Source organism: Lipotes vexillifer, unplaced genomic scaffold (assembly GCF_000442215.2).
Source record: "Lipotes vexillifer unplaced genomic scaffold, Lipotes_vexillifer_v1.1 scaffold966, whole genome shotgun sequence".
In the NCBI taxonomy this organism is placed as follows: domain Eukaryota; kingdom Metazoa; phylum Chordata; class Mammalia; order Artiodactyla; family Lipotidae; genus Lipotes; species Lipotes vexillifer.
This window is the reverse complement of record NW_006795769.1, coordinates 666,064-679,337: the sequence shown is the minus strand read 5'-3', so window position 1 is coordinate 679,337 and position 13,274 is coordinate 666,064. Positions and strand designations below refer to the sequence as shown.

The following is a 13,274-nucleotide window of genomic DNA, read 5'->3' as shown; positions in this document are numbered from 1 at the left end:
CAGGAAAGGAAAGACCTGGAAAGACCCGGGATGCCGGGGGGTGCAGGCAGGAGAGGCCACCTCTTGGAATTTAGAGCAGAACTGGAAAAGGTGGGAAATGGGTGACAAGAAAGACTAGAATGTCGTCTGGGCGCCTGGCCTTGCCCAGTGGGAAGGGTTCAGAAGAAAGAAGACAGTGGAGAAATGGCCAAGGAAGCGACATGAGAAAGCCCACCTCTGCAGCGAGGGCGGCGAGCAGAGAACTGGATCAGTGAGTCCCGGATGCGGCAGCCACAGGGCACCTCGTCGTCAGAGCTCCCCTCGGGAGGGCAACGCCAGGTAGCAGCCGGGAGGAGCAGCGGCCGTGGCGCTCGGCCCGCCACACTCCCAGCCCCGTCTGACTGGGTCCTGTTCTGTAATCGGCAGTCAGGACGGGGAGGTTGGGGGCGCTTCCTGCGGGCCCAGCCGCCGTCCCTACTGAGGACGTGGGTAGAGCTGCCCTTGCGTGGCCACCCTGACCTGCCCGCTGTCTGGAGCGGCCGTGCAGGAGCTGGAAAGCTGACATGGCATCTCCAGTGTGCCCCCCGCCCGCCCACAACAGGGGCACACAGGGCCCTCTGGTCAGCTGCTCTTCTGGTCACCTGCTCTTCTGCCCTTGACCCATTTGGTTCCGCAGGAGATGCTTCAGGAGCTAGCTGGTCCATGGGCACCGCCTTGTTGCCAAGTAACTGTACTCGATTATTTCTTCTTGTTAATTTTGCTGTAAGTGCCTGGTTTTCACTGCAGCATCATTAGCTATATGCATTCAGTGACTTTCTCTTGAAATAGAATAGGTGTCTCTGGGGCTTCCCTGATGGCACAGTGGTTGAGTCCACCTGCCGATGCAGGGGATGCGGGTTTGTGCCCCGGTCCGGGAGGATCCCACATGCCGCAGAGCGGCTGGGCCCGTGAGCCATGGCCGCTGAGCCTGCGCGCCCGGAGCCTGTGCTCCGCAACGGGAGGGGCCACAGCAGTGAGAGGCCCGCGTACCGCAAAAAAAAAAAAAAAAGAATAGGTGTCTCTTACTTAAAAGCTTGCACCTTAATGCTGCATCCACCAGTAGGACTCTGTGTCCTTTTGCAGCACAGCTCCCACAGGGAGCTTGACATGGCCCTGGTGCCTGGGTACGGAAGTTCGGTGGCGAGCTCCTGGCTTGCTTTGCCGTGGCAGACCTTGGTCGAGAGAGTGTGGGTGAGAAAGCTCTCTTGTCCTGTGCTCTGCAGTGCCCAACAGCCCATGAGGCCTGAGTGGGGACTCTGGAGACACGGGGTTCCAGGGATGTTTGTGTTGGGTGTTCCACCTGGTAACTGAGAAAACGATCTTCACTAACGTTTTCTGCTCGAGTTTACCTTTTGAAATTTTCGTTTTCTTCTAATGACCCCCCTCCTTTTGTGATGTCTGAGCATTCATCACCTTGCCGTGTGCGACCAGGGAGGTCGTCCTCGCTGGCTGTAACCCAACCTCTAGCTGGGGGCCTTGCACTTCCTGGCACCACACAGAGCCCCCTTGACGGCAGCAGGTGTGCACTTGAGTTGGTGGGTTTGTTACTGCGGGTCCCTGGCCCTACTGGGATCCTCCAGCCCAGCAGATGCAGCTGCAGTTGGCCTGCCCTCCCAGATTGCCAGGCCTCAGGGACGGAGAGAGGGGAGCAGACAACGGAGGGCAGAGAGCTGCAGCCCCTAACCACCCTGCTGCCCCTTCTCAAAAATCTAAACTTTAAATCAATCTGCAGAGCAAAACACAGAAAATGAGAGTATGAACTGCTGGGGTCTCCGTGGCTGCCCTGAGAGGTGATGGGGGGCAGACCTCTGCCCTTCAGGGCCCCAGTTTCTGGCAGGGCCTGGGCTCTCAGGGGGCCTGGGAGCCAGCATCTAACTGGGACACAGGCCTGCCTGCTGTGCAGACCTGGCCCGCGGAGGGGCTGCCCCGGCAGGGGGCGGGGGTGCTCCTATGAGATGAGACTGCTGGGCACCGGGTGTGTGTCGGGCCGGCCTTGGGCGGGTCCGGAGTCCCGTGCTCTGAGCCAGTGCTTCCTTCCCTGCAGGACTTAGTGAACATCGAGATGTTCCTGACAGCCAAAGAGGTGGAGGAGTCCCTGGAGAGGCGAGAAACGGCCACCTGCCTGGCCTGGTGCCACGACAACAAGTCCCGGCTGCGCAAGATGAAGGTGTGCGGGGCTGCGCCTGGGCGGGGCTCCGGGGGGCGGGGCTGCGCCTGGGCGGGGCTACTGGAGGGGCGGGGCTACTGGAGGGGCGGGGCTGCACCTGACAGGGCTCTTGGAGGGGGCAGGGTGCGCCTGGGCAGAGCTTGCAGGGTGGGGAGGCAGCTTTGCCACCTGCAGTAGAGCCAAAGTGCTTTCACCTGTTGGTTCAGAGTTCTGGAGTTCTGATTCATAGTGGAGGATTATCGGGTTTGGTGTGGATTTTGGGGTTTTATTGGGGGTGGCGTTTGGGTTTTAGGTAAAATCCCAGAAAAGTGCACCCCCTCTGCATTATGGTTTGGCCAGAAGTTCTGAGCATGAGGTTCTGAAGGCATGAGGTGTTGACCGGGCTTGCGCTGCGCGTGGCCGCTGTGGGGGGTTGGCGCCGGGTCGGCCCCCACACACGTGGGGAAGCCTGTGGGAGCGGGTACCCGCCTGCCAGGGTGCAGAGTTCCAGGCTGGGATATTCTCCAATACAGCCTTTCTTGAGACCCACAAGCAGCTTAAAAAATAGGCACTTAAACATAAATTGCAGAATTTAAACATGCTTACTGAAAGGTGTCATTTGCCTTAGGGCTTGCAGAAATGCTTGATTGTATTAACCTTTCCTGCCTCTGTCAGAAAAATTTTGTCTTCTGTGTTCTAAACTGAGTGCCTCTAACCCCGCCCCGTTGAGCTTGTCGTGTGCACATAGTTACCAGCCAAGGGTGACACTCTCTGCCACTCAGGGCCGCCAAAGCGAGCACGACGCGAAGACGGGACGGAAAAGTAGAGTGGCCAGTGGCTCCCCTAAAGAGAGTGAGGATCTTGGTATGGAAACCATAAAAGGAAAGCCAGAATTGGTATGTAACATGCGCCCGCTCTCCTGCTCCACCCCCACGGCTGTGCGCTCGGTGGGGACCAGGGCAGAAGGAAAATAGGCCTCCGGTCGCGACAGGCGGTTTCTGCAAGCCCTGTTCCCTCCCAGAGAACACTGCTGCTTGGCCAGGGCACACCACGTGGGCCGGGTCAAAGCGGGGGCCTTGCAGCTACCAGGGGGTGGGCTGGCAGGGACCAAATCCACGGATGGCACATTCCTGTGACCTCGGCATGTAACTTGAAGGAGCATAAGTAGTCGTCCAGAAGCGCACTTGGAGGACAACCTGACGCCACCGGAACGTGCTCAGTACAAGATAGCGTCTGAACACAAGTCAGTGTGCAGTCACTGTACAGTTCGTACATGTGTGGGCACACGTGAGCTCCTGCACTAGATCACACTCACAGGCCGGGGAGGGGAGGGAGCTGGGGCGGGGGGTCAGGGGTGCCCGTGCCAGATGCCAGGGATCCCTCAGAGCAGTGATGAGATTCTAGACGAGAAAAGAAACTCTGAGACCCACGTTTCCCACAGTTGAGAAGTACATCCAAGGGTAGACGCAGCAAGGAAAGTCTCTGGAGTTGACCTGGGTCTCTGGACACGTCAGGCTAACAGAGGCAGCAGCGTGTGTGCTGCGTGTCTGCAAACTCGGAAGGGGTCATACATGGGAGAACGCCACGCCTTTCTCAGACAGCACGGGGCGTGTTCAGCCAGCAGCACATGATGTCACCCAGATCGTAGCCGTCCACGTGGAGTGTGACCGCCTGCTTCCCTCTCAGCAGACTGTTTGAAGGTTAATCTGGAGAGCAAAGAGCCACCGTAAATAATGCAACACATTTCCACGTGTCAGTTGTGTAAAGCTGTGGCCCAGCGTTTACCCGTGACGCTCCTCGGCTGCACATCCACCGGCGGCCCCAAGTGGAAGCAGTCACCGGGCCCCCAGAGGCAGGCGGGGCCTCTCCCCGCTGCTCCCCCTCTCGGCCCTGCTGGTCTGGCCTCTGAAGGGGGCGTGTCCTCTTCACTGGTTTGTGAGGCACCAGCCAGGCGGCCCGCGCCCTTCCCCACCCAGTCGGGGGTCAGGACAGACAGCTGCCCAGGGCTTAGTCCCCCGTGCAGAGGGCAGGGAGGGGGGCTCGGGCTGGGAGACCGCCTTCCCTGAGCACCTGTGGGGTGGATGTGTGGGCACCAGGTAAGTGGCTCTCTGCATCTCTGCCATGCCTCGGACGCCCTGGGCAGCACGGTCCGGTGGTCAAGTCACCCCGGCCTCACCCCGTGTCCCTGGGGCGGGGCTGGGGGCCCTGTGGAGGGTGTCCTCCCAGGGTCCGGCCCAGGCGCTTCCCCAGAATGCAGTGTGCGCGCCGGGGCTTGGGTGGGGAGTCGCGGGGTTGGCAAACTTGAGCTGAAGCGTCAGGCGTAGAGCACCGTTCACGCCATCTTGCGACCTGGACGCTGTGGCAGTGACAGTGAGTTCTGCGTCCTGTTCTGTTAATTCCAGGTATTCTGTCTCTGGTGGAAACCACGTTCAAGATGTGATAATCTAAATTACTTCTTTTGTAAAATAATCCACGTTTTTCACCTTAGGTCATGAAAGTTCATTTTGCCTGCTTGCCTTCTACCCCCAACCGCAGGGGTTTTAGCCCCAATTGGATTGATACCGCTAAGATTTCAAAGTTAGTTTGGGCTTCCATACAAGTGACCCCCCTGGTTGGGGCCCTGTTAGCCACCCGCAGAGTCTCCCGTGGAGCTTTGGGACTGACGCCTCCCAGGTGACGCCTTTGGGAGACGGCTACCTCCTGGCACAGCAGCCCCAGCCCCAAGACCCCCCGCACCCTCGGCAAATCCTGGGGCTCCCGCCCCTTCCAGGAACCAGCCTCTGACCAGCTCTCACTACCTCTGCCAAGTGCCCCCGGCCCCCCCCCCCCCCCCCCCCCAGGGCCACCGCCCGGCCCCTCGCCTGTCGGCCGAGGGCGGCTGCCGGGCAAGGCTGTCATCTTCCCTGCTGGGGATTATAGGGTTGGGAACCAGCCTCTGACCAGCCCTCACTACCTCTGCCAAGTGCCCCCGGCCCCGCGCCCCCCCCGCCCCCCCCGCCCAGGGCCTTTGAACTGGCTCATCCCTCTGCCTGGAGCATTCTCCCGGAGTTCTCATGGCCCCCACCCTGAGGGTCCGCGCCCAGCGCTCCCTCCCACCCACCGGGTGCCCAGGCCTTAACGAAGCCCGGCTCCAGAGCCGCCTGGCGGGGGAGGCACCCTGTGTGGTTGAGGGCTGCCGGCTGGTGAGGCTGGAGGTAGAGGAGGGCGCACGCTCGCTGACTTACAGGAACCGGGCCGCTTGTCTGTGCCCGTGCGCTGCCGACGGTCCCCGCTGCTTCTCGCCCCCGGCACCGCCTGCCGGCCCTCCCTGCCCTCCCCGGCCTGGCCCGAGGGACGCACTCGGGGGGCACACTTGGCCGAGGCTGCGCTGGGAGGGGCCGGGCCCCAGCCCATCAGGGCCCAGAAAGCCACGACTGTGGATTGAGATCGCGGTTTCAGTGGCAGCCCTGCCTCCCTGGCGACTCAGAGCGGCTGTCGCTGTGCGCGTGGCCTCAAGCTGGCACGTGGCTCCGGTGACCCTGTCTGAGCTGCCCATTGTCTTGTCTTCACTCTCAGAGCTGCCTGGAGTTCAGTCTCAGGATCCAGGAGTTCATTGAGCTCATCCGGCAGAACAAGAGGCTGGATGCTGTGAGGTAGGCCTTCCTCCTGATTCTCGGGGCGGGCGTTTCGGGTCCCCTCCCGGTCTGGGTTGGGGGCAGGCAGGGCGGGTGTCTGGCAGGTCTTCTCTGGCTGGCTGGGCCCTGCCCAGGGGCGCACGGCTGCTTCTCTCCCATTGCTGAGCGGGGGTGAGGCCACGGGCGCCCCCGACAGGGCCAGGCCTCCACTGCACTCTTCCTGTCGTCCCTGGAGCAAATGGCCGTCCCAGGTCAGGCTGTGGGCAGCGGGGAGCACAGCGTCCCCAGGGCAACAGAGCCCTGGGCAGCTGTGTCGGTCCTCCCGCTGCTGCAGCTTCAGCCTCGCGCCCTGAGCCCCGTCTCCTGGAGGCATGGGACGCCGGGCTGGGGGTGCTCCCAGCCCAGGATGGGGTGGTTAGAGGGTGGGCGGGGGCAGTTTTGCTCTCCACGGGGAGCCTCAGAGAAGGAGGCTGGAGTGCAGGCGTGGCGGCAGGGGTCCCCGCCCCCTCCTGCTGTTTCCACCTGCACAGACAGGGCTCAGTGCCCGGGGTCTGATTGGTGGACGCGAGTGAGGCTGTTCTGGGGGTCACTGCAGAGGCGGGAGGCTGGACCCTCTCTGGGGCCCCAGGGGCTGTGTAGGAGGAGGGGCGGGGCAGGTCAGATTCGGGTGCCATGGATGTCGATGGGCCCGGTTTGTGACACCCAGGGTCACCTGGAAGGGCTCGGGCAGGTACCGTTTGCGTTCAGGCACTGCCTATGGGTGTTCTCTAGGTGGGATTCTGTACTTGGTGCCTCGCAGCCCGTCCCAGTCCCCTAGAGGAGGGGGTGCCTGAGTACCGAGGCTTTCCGCGTGTCTGGGTGGGGGCGGGGCCCAGGATCCCGCAGCTGCCGTGGAGCCGAGCTCACCTTCCCGGCGCTGGGAGCACAGACTTCAACAGGCTGCGCTGTCCTTTTCCAGACACGCGAGAAAGCACTTCAGTCAGGCCGAAGGGAGCCAGCTGGACGAGGTCCGCCAGGTCATGGGCATGCTGGCATTCCCGCCGGACACACACATCTCCCCCTACAAGGTAGGGTGCTCCTGGGGGCCCTGGGCGCTCGTAAGGTCTGGTCTGTAGTCACTGCCATAGTCGAGCGTGGCCCACGCACAACTTGTTAGTTTCCCGTCTTGGGCCTGGTTTGTGGGACCCAGGGTCACTTTTCCTGTCTTGTTCCCATTATGCTGGTAAAAGAAACTTATATTAGGGCTTCCCTGGTGGCGCGGTGGTTGAGCGTCCGCCTGCCGATGCAGGGGACACGGGTTCGTGCCCCGGTCTGGGAAGATCCCACGTGCCGCGGAGCGGCTGGGCCCGTGAGCCATGGCCGCTGAGCCTGCGCGTCTGGAGCCTGTGCTCCGCAACGGGAGAGACCGCGACAGTGAGAGGCCCGCGTACCGCAAAAAAAAAAAAAACAAAAACAAACATATCAGAAAACCTCCCGAAGTGCATCAGCAGTGCATCAGCTGCAAAGCGCAGCTCCAAGTGCCTGACCGCTCCCTTTCCCTCCCCGGGGGCGCCTCTCTCTGGAGTGCCTGGTCAGGGCCGCACAGGCCGGGGCCTCTGCACAGCTCTGCCAATGTCTTTCCCGACCTCGCTTGTTCCTGATCTGCTTTCTCTTCCCTGCGCCAGGATCACTGGGCACATCTGTCCTCGGTCCCTCCCCCTTGGGTGGCTCTCCTTGACCTTGAGGTTCCATGTGGTTCTGGGCAGGGGCATACCCCCCACAGCTGTGGTCCTTTTGAAACCTGGGGGCCGCCCTAATGACCTTTGAACTTTCTCTTGGAAAAACACCGCAAGTCCCGTCCTGTAAAACCTAAGAAGTCTGACAGCCCGCCTTCCTTCCCTTCTCCCTCCCCTGAGGTTCAAACTGGCTGTTTTCCCTGGGGTGGCCCGTTGAGTCCTGGGTGCCGCCCACCACCGGTCTCCTCTCCTCAACAGCCTTTCTCAGTGTTTACGACGTGAACAGGTTTCCCAGGTCCTGAAGTTGTGCTTCCTTTTGATGAACGATTCTATCTTTAAGTCATTCCTCTTCTTGGTTTTTGTTATAAACACTCAAGAGAAGCCAAGCTACACCTTCAGCACTTTGCTCAGAGACAGCTCATCACCCACAGCTCCCCCGTCCACGAACACAGTTCGGCCAGGCTCGGCACACCTCGTAACAAGAAGCCCTCCCTCCAGTTCCCAGTAACATGATCCTCGTTCCATCTGAGGCCTCATCACAGTGGCCTTGACAGTCCACAGCTCCTAGGTTTCTCTGCGGAGCCTGGGGCGCTCCCTGCCGCTCTCCCCTCCTCCTCCTGGGCCCACCTTTTAATGGTCCATTTTGTGTGGCATCACCTCCAAGCTTCTAGCTGCTGCCCATTGCCCAGTTCCAAAGCCACACCCCCGTGTTTAGGTATTTGTTACTTAAAGCATCCACTTCTGGTAGCCGGTTTCTGTCTTAGTCCCTTCTGGGGTCTGCAACAATACGCCACAGATGGGGGCTTGTGAACAGCAGAATGTATTGCTGACGGTTCTGGAGGCTCGAAGTCCAAGATCAGGTGCCAGCGGGGTCTGGTGAGGCCCTCATCCGAGTCACAGACTTCTGCTATGTCCTCCCGTGGCGGAAGGGTCGGGAGCCCTCTGGAAGCTCTTCTTAGAGGGGCACTAATCCCTTTCATGAGGCTCCACCCTCGTGACCCCATTCCCTCCCAGAGGGCCTCCCTGACCATCGCCTTGGGCCTCAGCATTTCAGCGTGTGCAGGGAGAGGGTAAAACCCCTTCTTTGTGTGGTGAGCCAGCCCTGTGCTCCAGGCCTTGAAGGCGGTCTCTGCCCAAGGCCCTGAGTGTTCGCCCTGCGGCCCCGCCTGCCCCGCAGAGTTCTTGGGGCCCCTGGCAGACCCGGCCCCTGCCGCCCAGAGCGTGTGGCGCAGGCCTTCGGGAGGTGGCTGGAAGCTTCTCGCCCTGACTGAACTCACACCTTCTGCAGTGTTTGGGAATATAAGTCAGCCGGCCACAGGGATATTCAGGTCTAAACTCGGGCTTTAACTCACAGCGTTCGCTCTTCCTGCTCTGGAGATTTGTTCGAAGTGCAAGGAAGGCCGGCCTGCCCTTGGGGGCGAGATGTCCCGCTCAGGAGGGCATGGAGCGTGTCCCTTCCCTCCCCGATGTGGCCTCGCAGGGGCTGTAAAGAGCCAGGCGCGTGCGTGCTTTGTGGACAGGAGGGGCCGAGCCTCAGAATGGGCTCCGGGCCAGGGCGGAAGCCACAGCCGCCAGGGCAGGCCACCCCTCCCCGGGGCAGAGCTCTCCACACAGCCTCCCACCTATGAAGGTCGGTCAGACAGATTGAGCAGCACAAGAGAAGACCAAGGTGACACAGGAGACCCTCGGCCCAGAGCAAGCCGGGGATCTAGGGTGCGGGAAACGCAGAAACAGAGTTGGGACAGTGGAGTGTTCTGGAAGCAGGAGCAGGGGGCAGATACTCCTGAAACGTGCTGGAGCAGCCTGGTTAAGGGGGTGAAACCCTCGTCCCTCGTGTTAGGAAGTCACAGGCGTGTCCCGATGGGTCACGGCGGGAACGGGCCGAAGTGCTTTGTTTTGAGGGGCGGCCGTAGCAGAGGCTACACAGGGCCTCGGAGTTGGCACTGGGCAGTGCCAGCCCCGGGTGTGGACCTCATTCTCCGTGGACTTGGATAAAAGAAATATTAAAAGCATTTCTTAAACGTTGGCGTGTGATGTGTACCGTACGCCAGGACTCCTGAGGAGCTCACACAGAACCTCTGACTGTGCTTTTGTGTGTCTCCCCCTCCCTGCACTCTCTTCTTGAGTCTAAACCTGGGTGGTTTTAGGCATGGACATGATTTAAACTTCTAAGTGGTTTCCTGGAATAAGGCTTCTCCTTTCAGACCTTAATGCTCTTAGCAAGAGGCTCTGGAGCTCGCTCCGTGCTGAGCTGTCCTTGCAGCCCCAAGTCCTTGACTTGCCTCAAGGCCTTAGGACACATGCTCCAGAGCAGCCGAGTCCCCGCCCAACAAGTCGGTGTCCCAGAAAGCGAGTCAGCAGTGGGCTCTACGCGGGCCGAAGTCCGGGCTGCCCTCCCGCCGCCCGCCTGCGGGTTAGTGGGGTGACTCTTCCTCCCGTCACCTTTCATCTGCAGGGAAGTAGAGTCGCGTTTGTTTGCTGTTGTCACCCCAACTCTGCCCCGCTTTTTCCAGGACCTGCTGGACCCGGCCCGGTGGCGGATGCTGATCCAGCAGTTCCGGTACGACAACTACCGGCTGCACCAGCTGGGGAACAACTCCGTGTTCACCCTCACCCTGCAGGCTGGCCTCTCGGCCATAAAGACACCGTATCCTTCGCGCTGGGAGTGGCTCCCCGTGTGCCCCTCTTAGTGTGGGGCTGGGGTCCAAGACCCTGCTTCTTAGCGCCCTCGTTCTCCACCTTGAAACGGGCGCTGCATCCCCGACTTCAGGCCCGTGCCTTAATTGGGCTGCAGCCCCACGGTGTTGAGACTGGGGGAGGGGGTGCCCGGTGGAAACCTGCCCTGAGCCAGGCCGCCTCCGGGTCCTGCCCAAACTCCACGGATCGAGCCATTCGGAACAGCCTCCCCCGTGGTGCCCGGGGGACCCCCTAGAACCTCGGCCGGCCCCCGCCCTCCTTAACCCGCGCGCAGGCAGTGCTACAAGGAGGACGGCAGCTCGCGGAGCCCCGACTGCCCAGTGTGCAGCCGCTCCCTGAACAAGCTGGCGCAGCCCCTGCCCATGGCGCACTGCGCCAACTCGCGTCTGGTCTGCAAGATCTCGGGGGACGTCATGAACGAGAACAACCCGCCCATGATGCTGCCCAACGGCTACGTCTACGGCTACAACGTGAGGGCGGGGCCTGGGCTGCGGAGGGTGGGGCGAGGCCTGTAGGGAGAGCGGGCGGGGTCGGGGTGGGGCGAGGCTAGCAGGGCTGGGCCCTGAAGGCTTAGGGCAGGGGTACCTGCCGGAAGTAACTTTTCCGAAATGCAGTGAGTTGTTTCCCGAGACTTGGTTCTGTGGGTTTCTCACAGAAACGTTGATTCAAACCGTATTGGCCCGTCTTGATGCGCTTGATCTTTCTTTTCAGTCCCTGCTGTCTATCCGGCAGGATGATAAAGTCGTCTGCCCGAGAACCAAAGAGGTCTTCCACTTCTCCCAGGCCGAGAAGGTGTACATCATGTAGGCGGGTCGCCGCACCCGGGCGGCTGCGGGCCCCTGCCTGCCTGCCTTTCTGTTCCTTGCGACCAAAGATCAGTGAGCGACGACAGACACTCTTGGGAAGAGAAGGCGTAAGATTTAACAAGCTCGCACTTGATTTTGTAACAAGTCAGCTCTTCGGCTTCTGAAGCGCTTTCACCTTTCAGAGAAATTCTTTAAAGACTGACCACGCGGAGGGAGGCTAGAACCTTTCACCATAGGAACTGATCCCTTCCCCGTGTTCTCACAGTTCCCTCCCTTTTGCTAACGAGGAACCCCGGGGGACAGGCTAGTCCTCGGCCGTGGCCCGGGAGCGTTGGTGGCCGTGCCAGACTGACCTGCGGCCACTCGGTGCCACGAGGGACCCTGTCACTTCTCTGTAGAGCCGCTGCCAAAACGCCAGCACCGCGGGAGGGGCCGGCCTCCAGGACCGCCGCCTGCCTGCAGCTGCGCCCACGGGGCTGTGTTAGGATGTGTGTAGGCTCAGTGTCATGTCACTTGTGCCGCCTTATCTCCTGCCTGAGAATGTATCCGTGGAAATCCACTGGACCGGGGTCTGCAGAGGCCTTGCCGACGGCTCCGTAACTTTAGCTCTAAACACTATTCATTCCAGAAGCCAATAGTTCAGTTGAAGTAACCACCGATGACTTCAAATCAAATGGCCCGTCGTAGTTGACACGAAACCGCATTGTAGAGGTTTGTATTCAACGCTCATTTTTGCATGTTGGTGTTGATTAGCTAATAAAGTGTAAACGGAAGACACAGAATGAGAGGGGTTTCTACTTGTCCCGCGTGCACGTCGCACCCCGCCGGTGGCGTCTGCCCCCTGGCCGCTGGCGCCAGCTGGGGCCTGGGCTGGCCGAGAGCCGCTCCCACGTGAGCTCCGCCCCGAGTCCCGCCCCAGGGCCCCTTCAGCCTCACCGCCGCCCCCCAGCAGCACCTGGTAACTGGGGTTCCTTCTGGGATCATTTGAGGCACATGAAGCGGGGTGTGTCTCCTGCTGAGAAGGTGCCGGGCTGGGAGGAGGGGCCGCTGCTCAGATCTCCCCGCTGAACTTCGGCAGGGAGGGCGCGGCAAGGGGGCTCAGGGTTAGGATGCAGGCGACCACACGAGCCCCCCTGCCTGGCAGGTCGTGCCTCGGTGCAGGGGCCTCCCCCTGCCCGCTGCTTCGGCCCCCTGCAGTCCAGAAGCTGCCCAGTTCCCTTTGGCAATTTCCTCTTCTTAATTCACACAGCTTCTGTCACTGTGGCCAAACGGGGCTCAGAAGCAGCCGGAGGCCACCTCGGCTTGGTCGGGGCGGGGCCACCAGCTCCACCAGGTCCCCAGCACCTGGCCCCAGGCGTGCTCTGTGCTGCGAATGTCTGTCCCCGTTGTTCCTGCAGACATTTCCTGCTAGGGCCGGCGCTGGGTTCTGTGGCCCCTGCTAACCACTCCCTCACGCCTGTTCTCTGCCATGTCGGCCGAGCCTTCTGGGTTCCTTGGCCTCCTTCCTGACCTCACTGCTGAGGCCTCCTTCCTGACCTCCCCAACCCTTGACCGCCCGGGCTGCTTGCTGGGTGCTGGCCGCTGTGGCTTCCGGCCTTGGTCCCAGCTCTCTGCTCCTCTGCCAGGCGCCCACGCAGACCCCTATGCCCTGGGTCCACATCCCAGAGACCACGGTCTCCAGGTCGTCGCTGTGTGCTCTGCTTAGTGGGGGCCAAAGATGGCAGCGCCATCCGAGTGGGTCTCCCCGTGCCAATCTGCCACCCGTCAGGCCCCAGCGCACACGTGGGCTCCCGGCTCCTCAGGGCTGCGGGGCAGAGCTGTCCGCGGGGCGATGGGCTCCTTGCCGCCACCTGCACCCAGGGAAGGAGCAGCGGGGTCTCTGCTGGCCCCATCCCCATCCTCTCTGCCTGCCTTCCTGCCCTTTCCTTTCTGTAGCAGTAGGTCTTAGCTGAGCACACGCACGACGATGAATTTCTGCACGCGTGCTCATGCGTGTGGCCCGAGGGCCAGCGGGCCCTCAGTGCTGCCCCCGGGTCCTTCCCAGGCCAGTGTTCCAACAGCGGTGGTTCTTGGTGAGGGTGGCTCAGCAGTGCTCAGACTTGGTAAAAACAGAACCCTACTGTCGGCCCCCTGGGTGGCTCACCCACAGGCAGGGGCAGCTCATCCTTTCCCCTGTGTGCAGCGTCCCACTGGACGTGTGGAGGGTGATTTCCCATCCATACACTGGTGGACACTTGGTTGTTTCCAGATAAACCTGCCCGGAGCGCTCTTGTACGTG

General features: G+C 61.4%; 1 protein-coding gene across 3 annotated transcripts in view; it reads left to right on the top strand.

Annotated features, from left to right (window-relative positions):
* MAEA (macrophage erythroblast attacher, E3 ubiquitin ligase) overlaps positions 1-11,766 on the top strand; it is a 31,391-nt gene extending 19,625 nt beyond the window's left edge. Inside the window, exons 4-10 of one of the 3 annotated variants that reach the window (XM_007467882.1) lie at positions 2,063-2,185; positions 2,947-3,060; positions 5,720-5,796; positions 6,737-6,845; positions 10,007-10,140; positions 10,465-10,660; positions 10,902-11,766. In XM_007467882.1, the coding sequence (XP_007467944.1) occupies positions 2,063-2,185; positions 2,947-3,060; positions 5,720-5,796; positions 6,737-6,845; positions 10,007-10,140; positions 10,465-10,660; positions 10,902-10,997 (849 nt within the window). In that variant the 3' untranslated portion in view covers positions 10,998-11,766. The remainder of the gene's footprint in view (positions 1-2,062; positions 2,186-2,946; positions 3,061-5,719; positions 5,797-6,736; positions 6,846-10,006; positions 10,141-10,464; positions 10,661-10,901) is intronic. The other 2 variants (XM_007467883.1, XM_007467884.1) reach the window with 2 other exon arrangements.
* Positions 11,767-13,274: the final 1,508 nt, after the last annotated feature.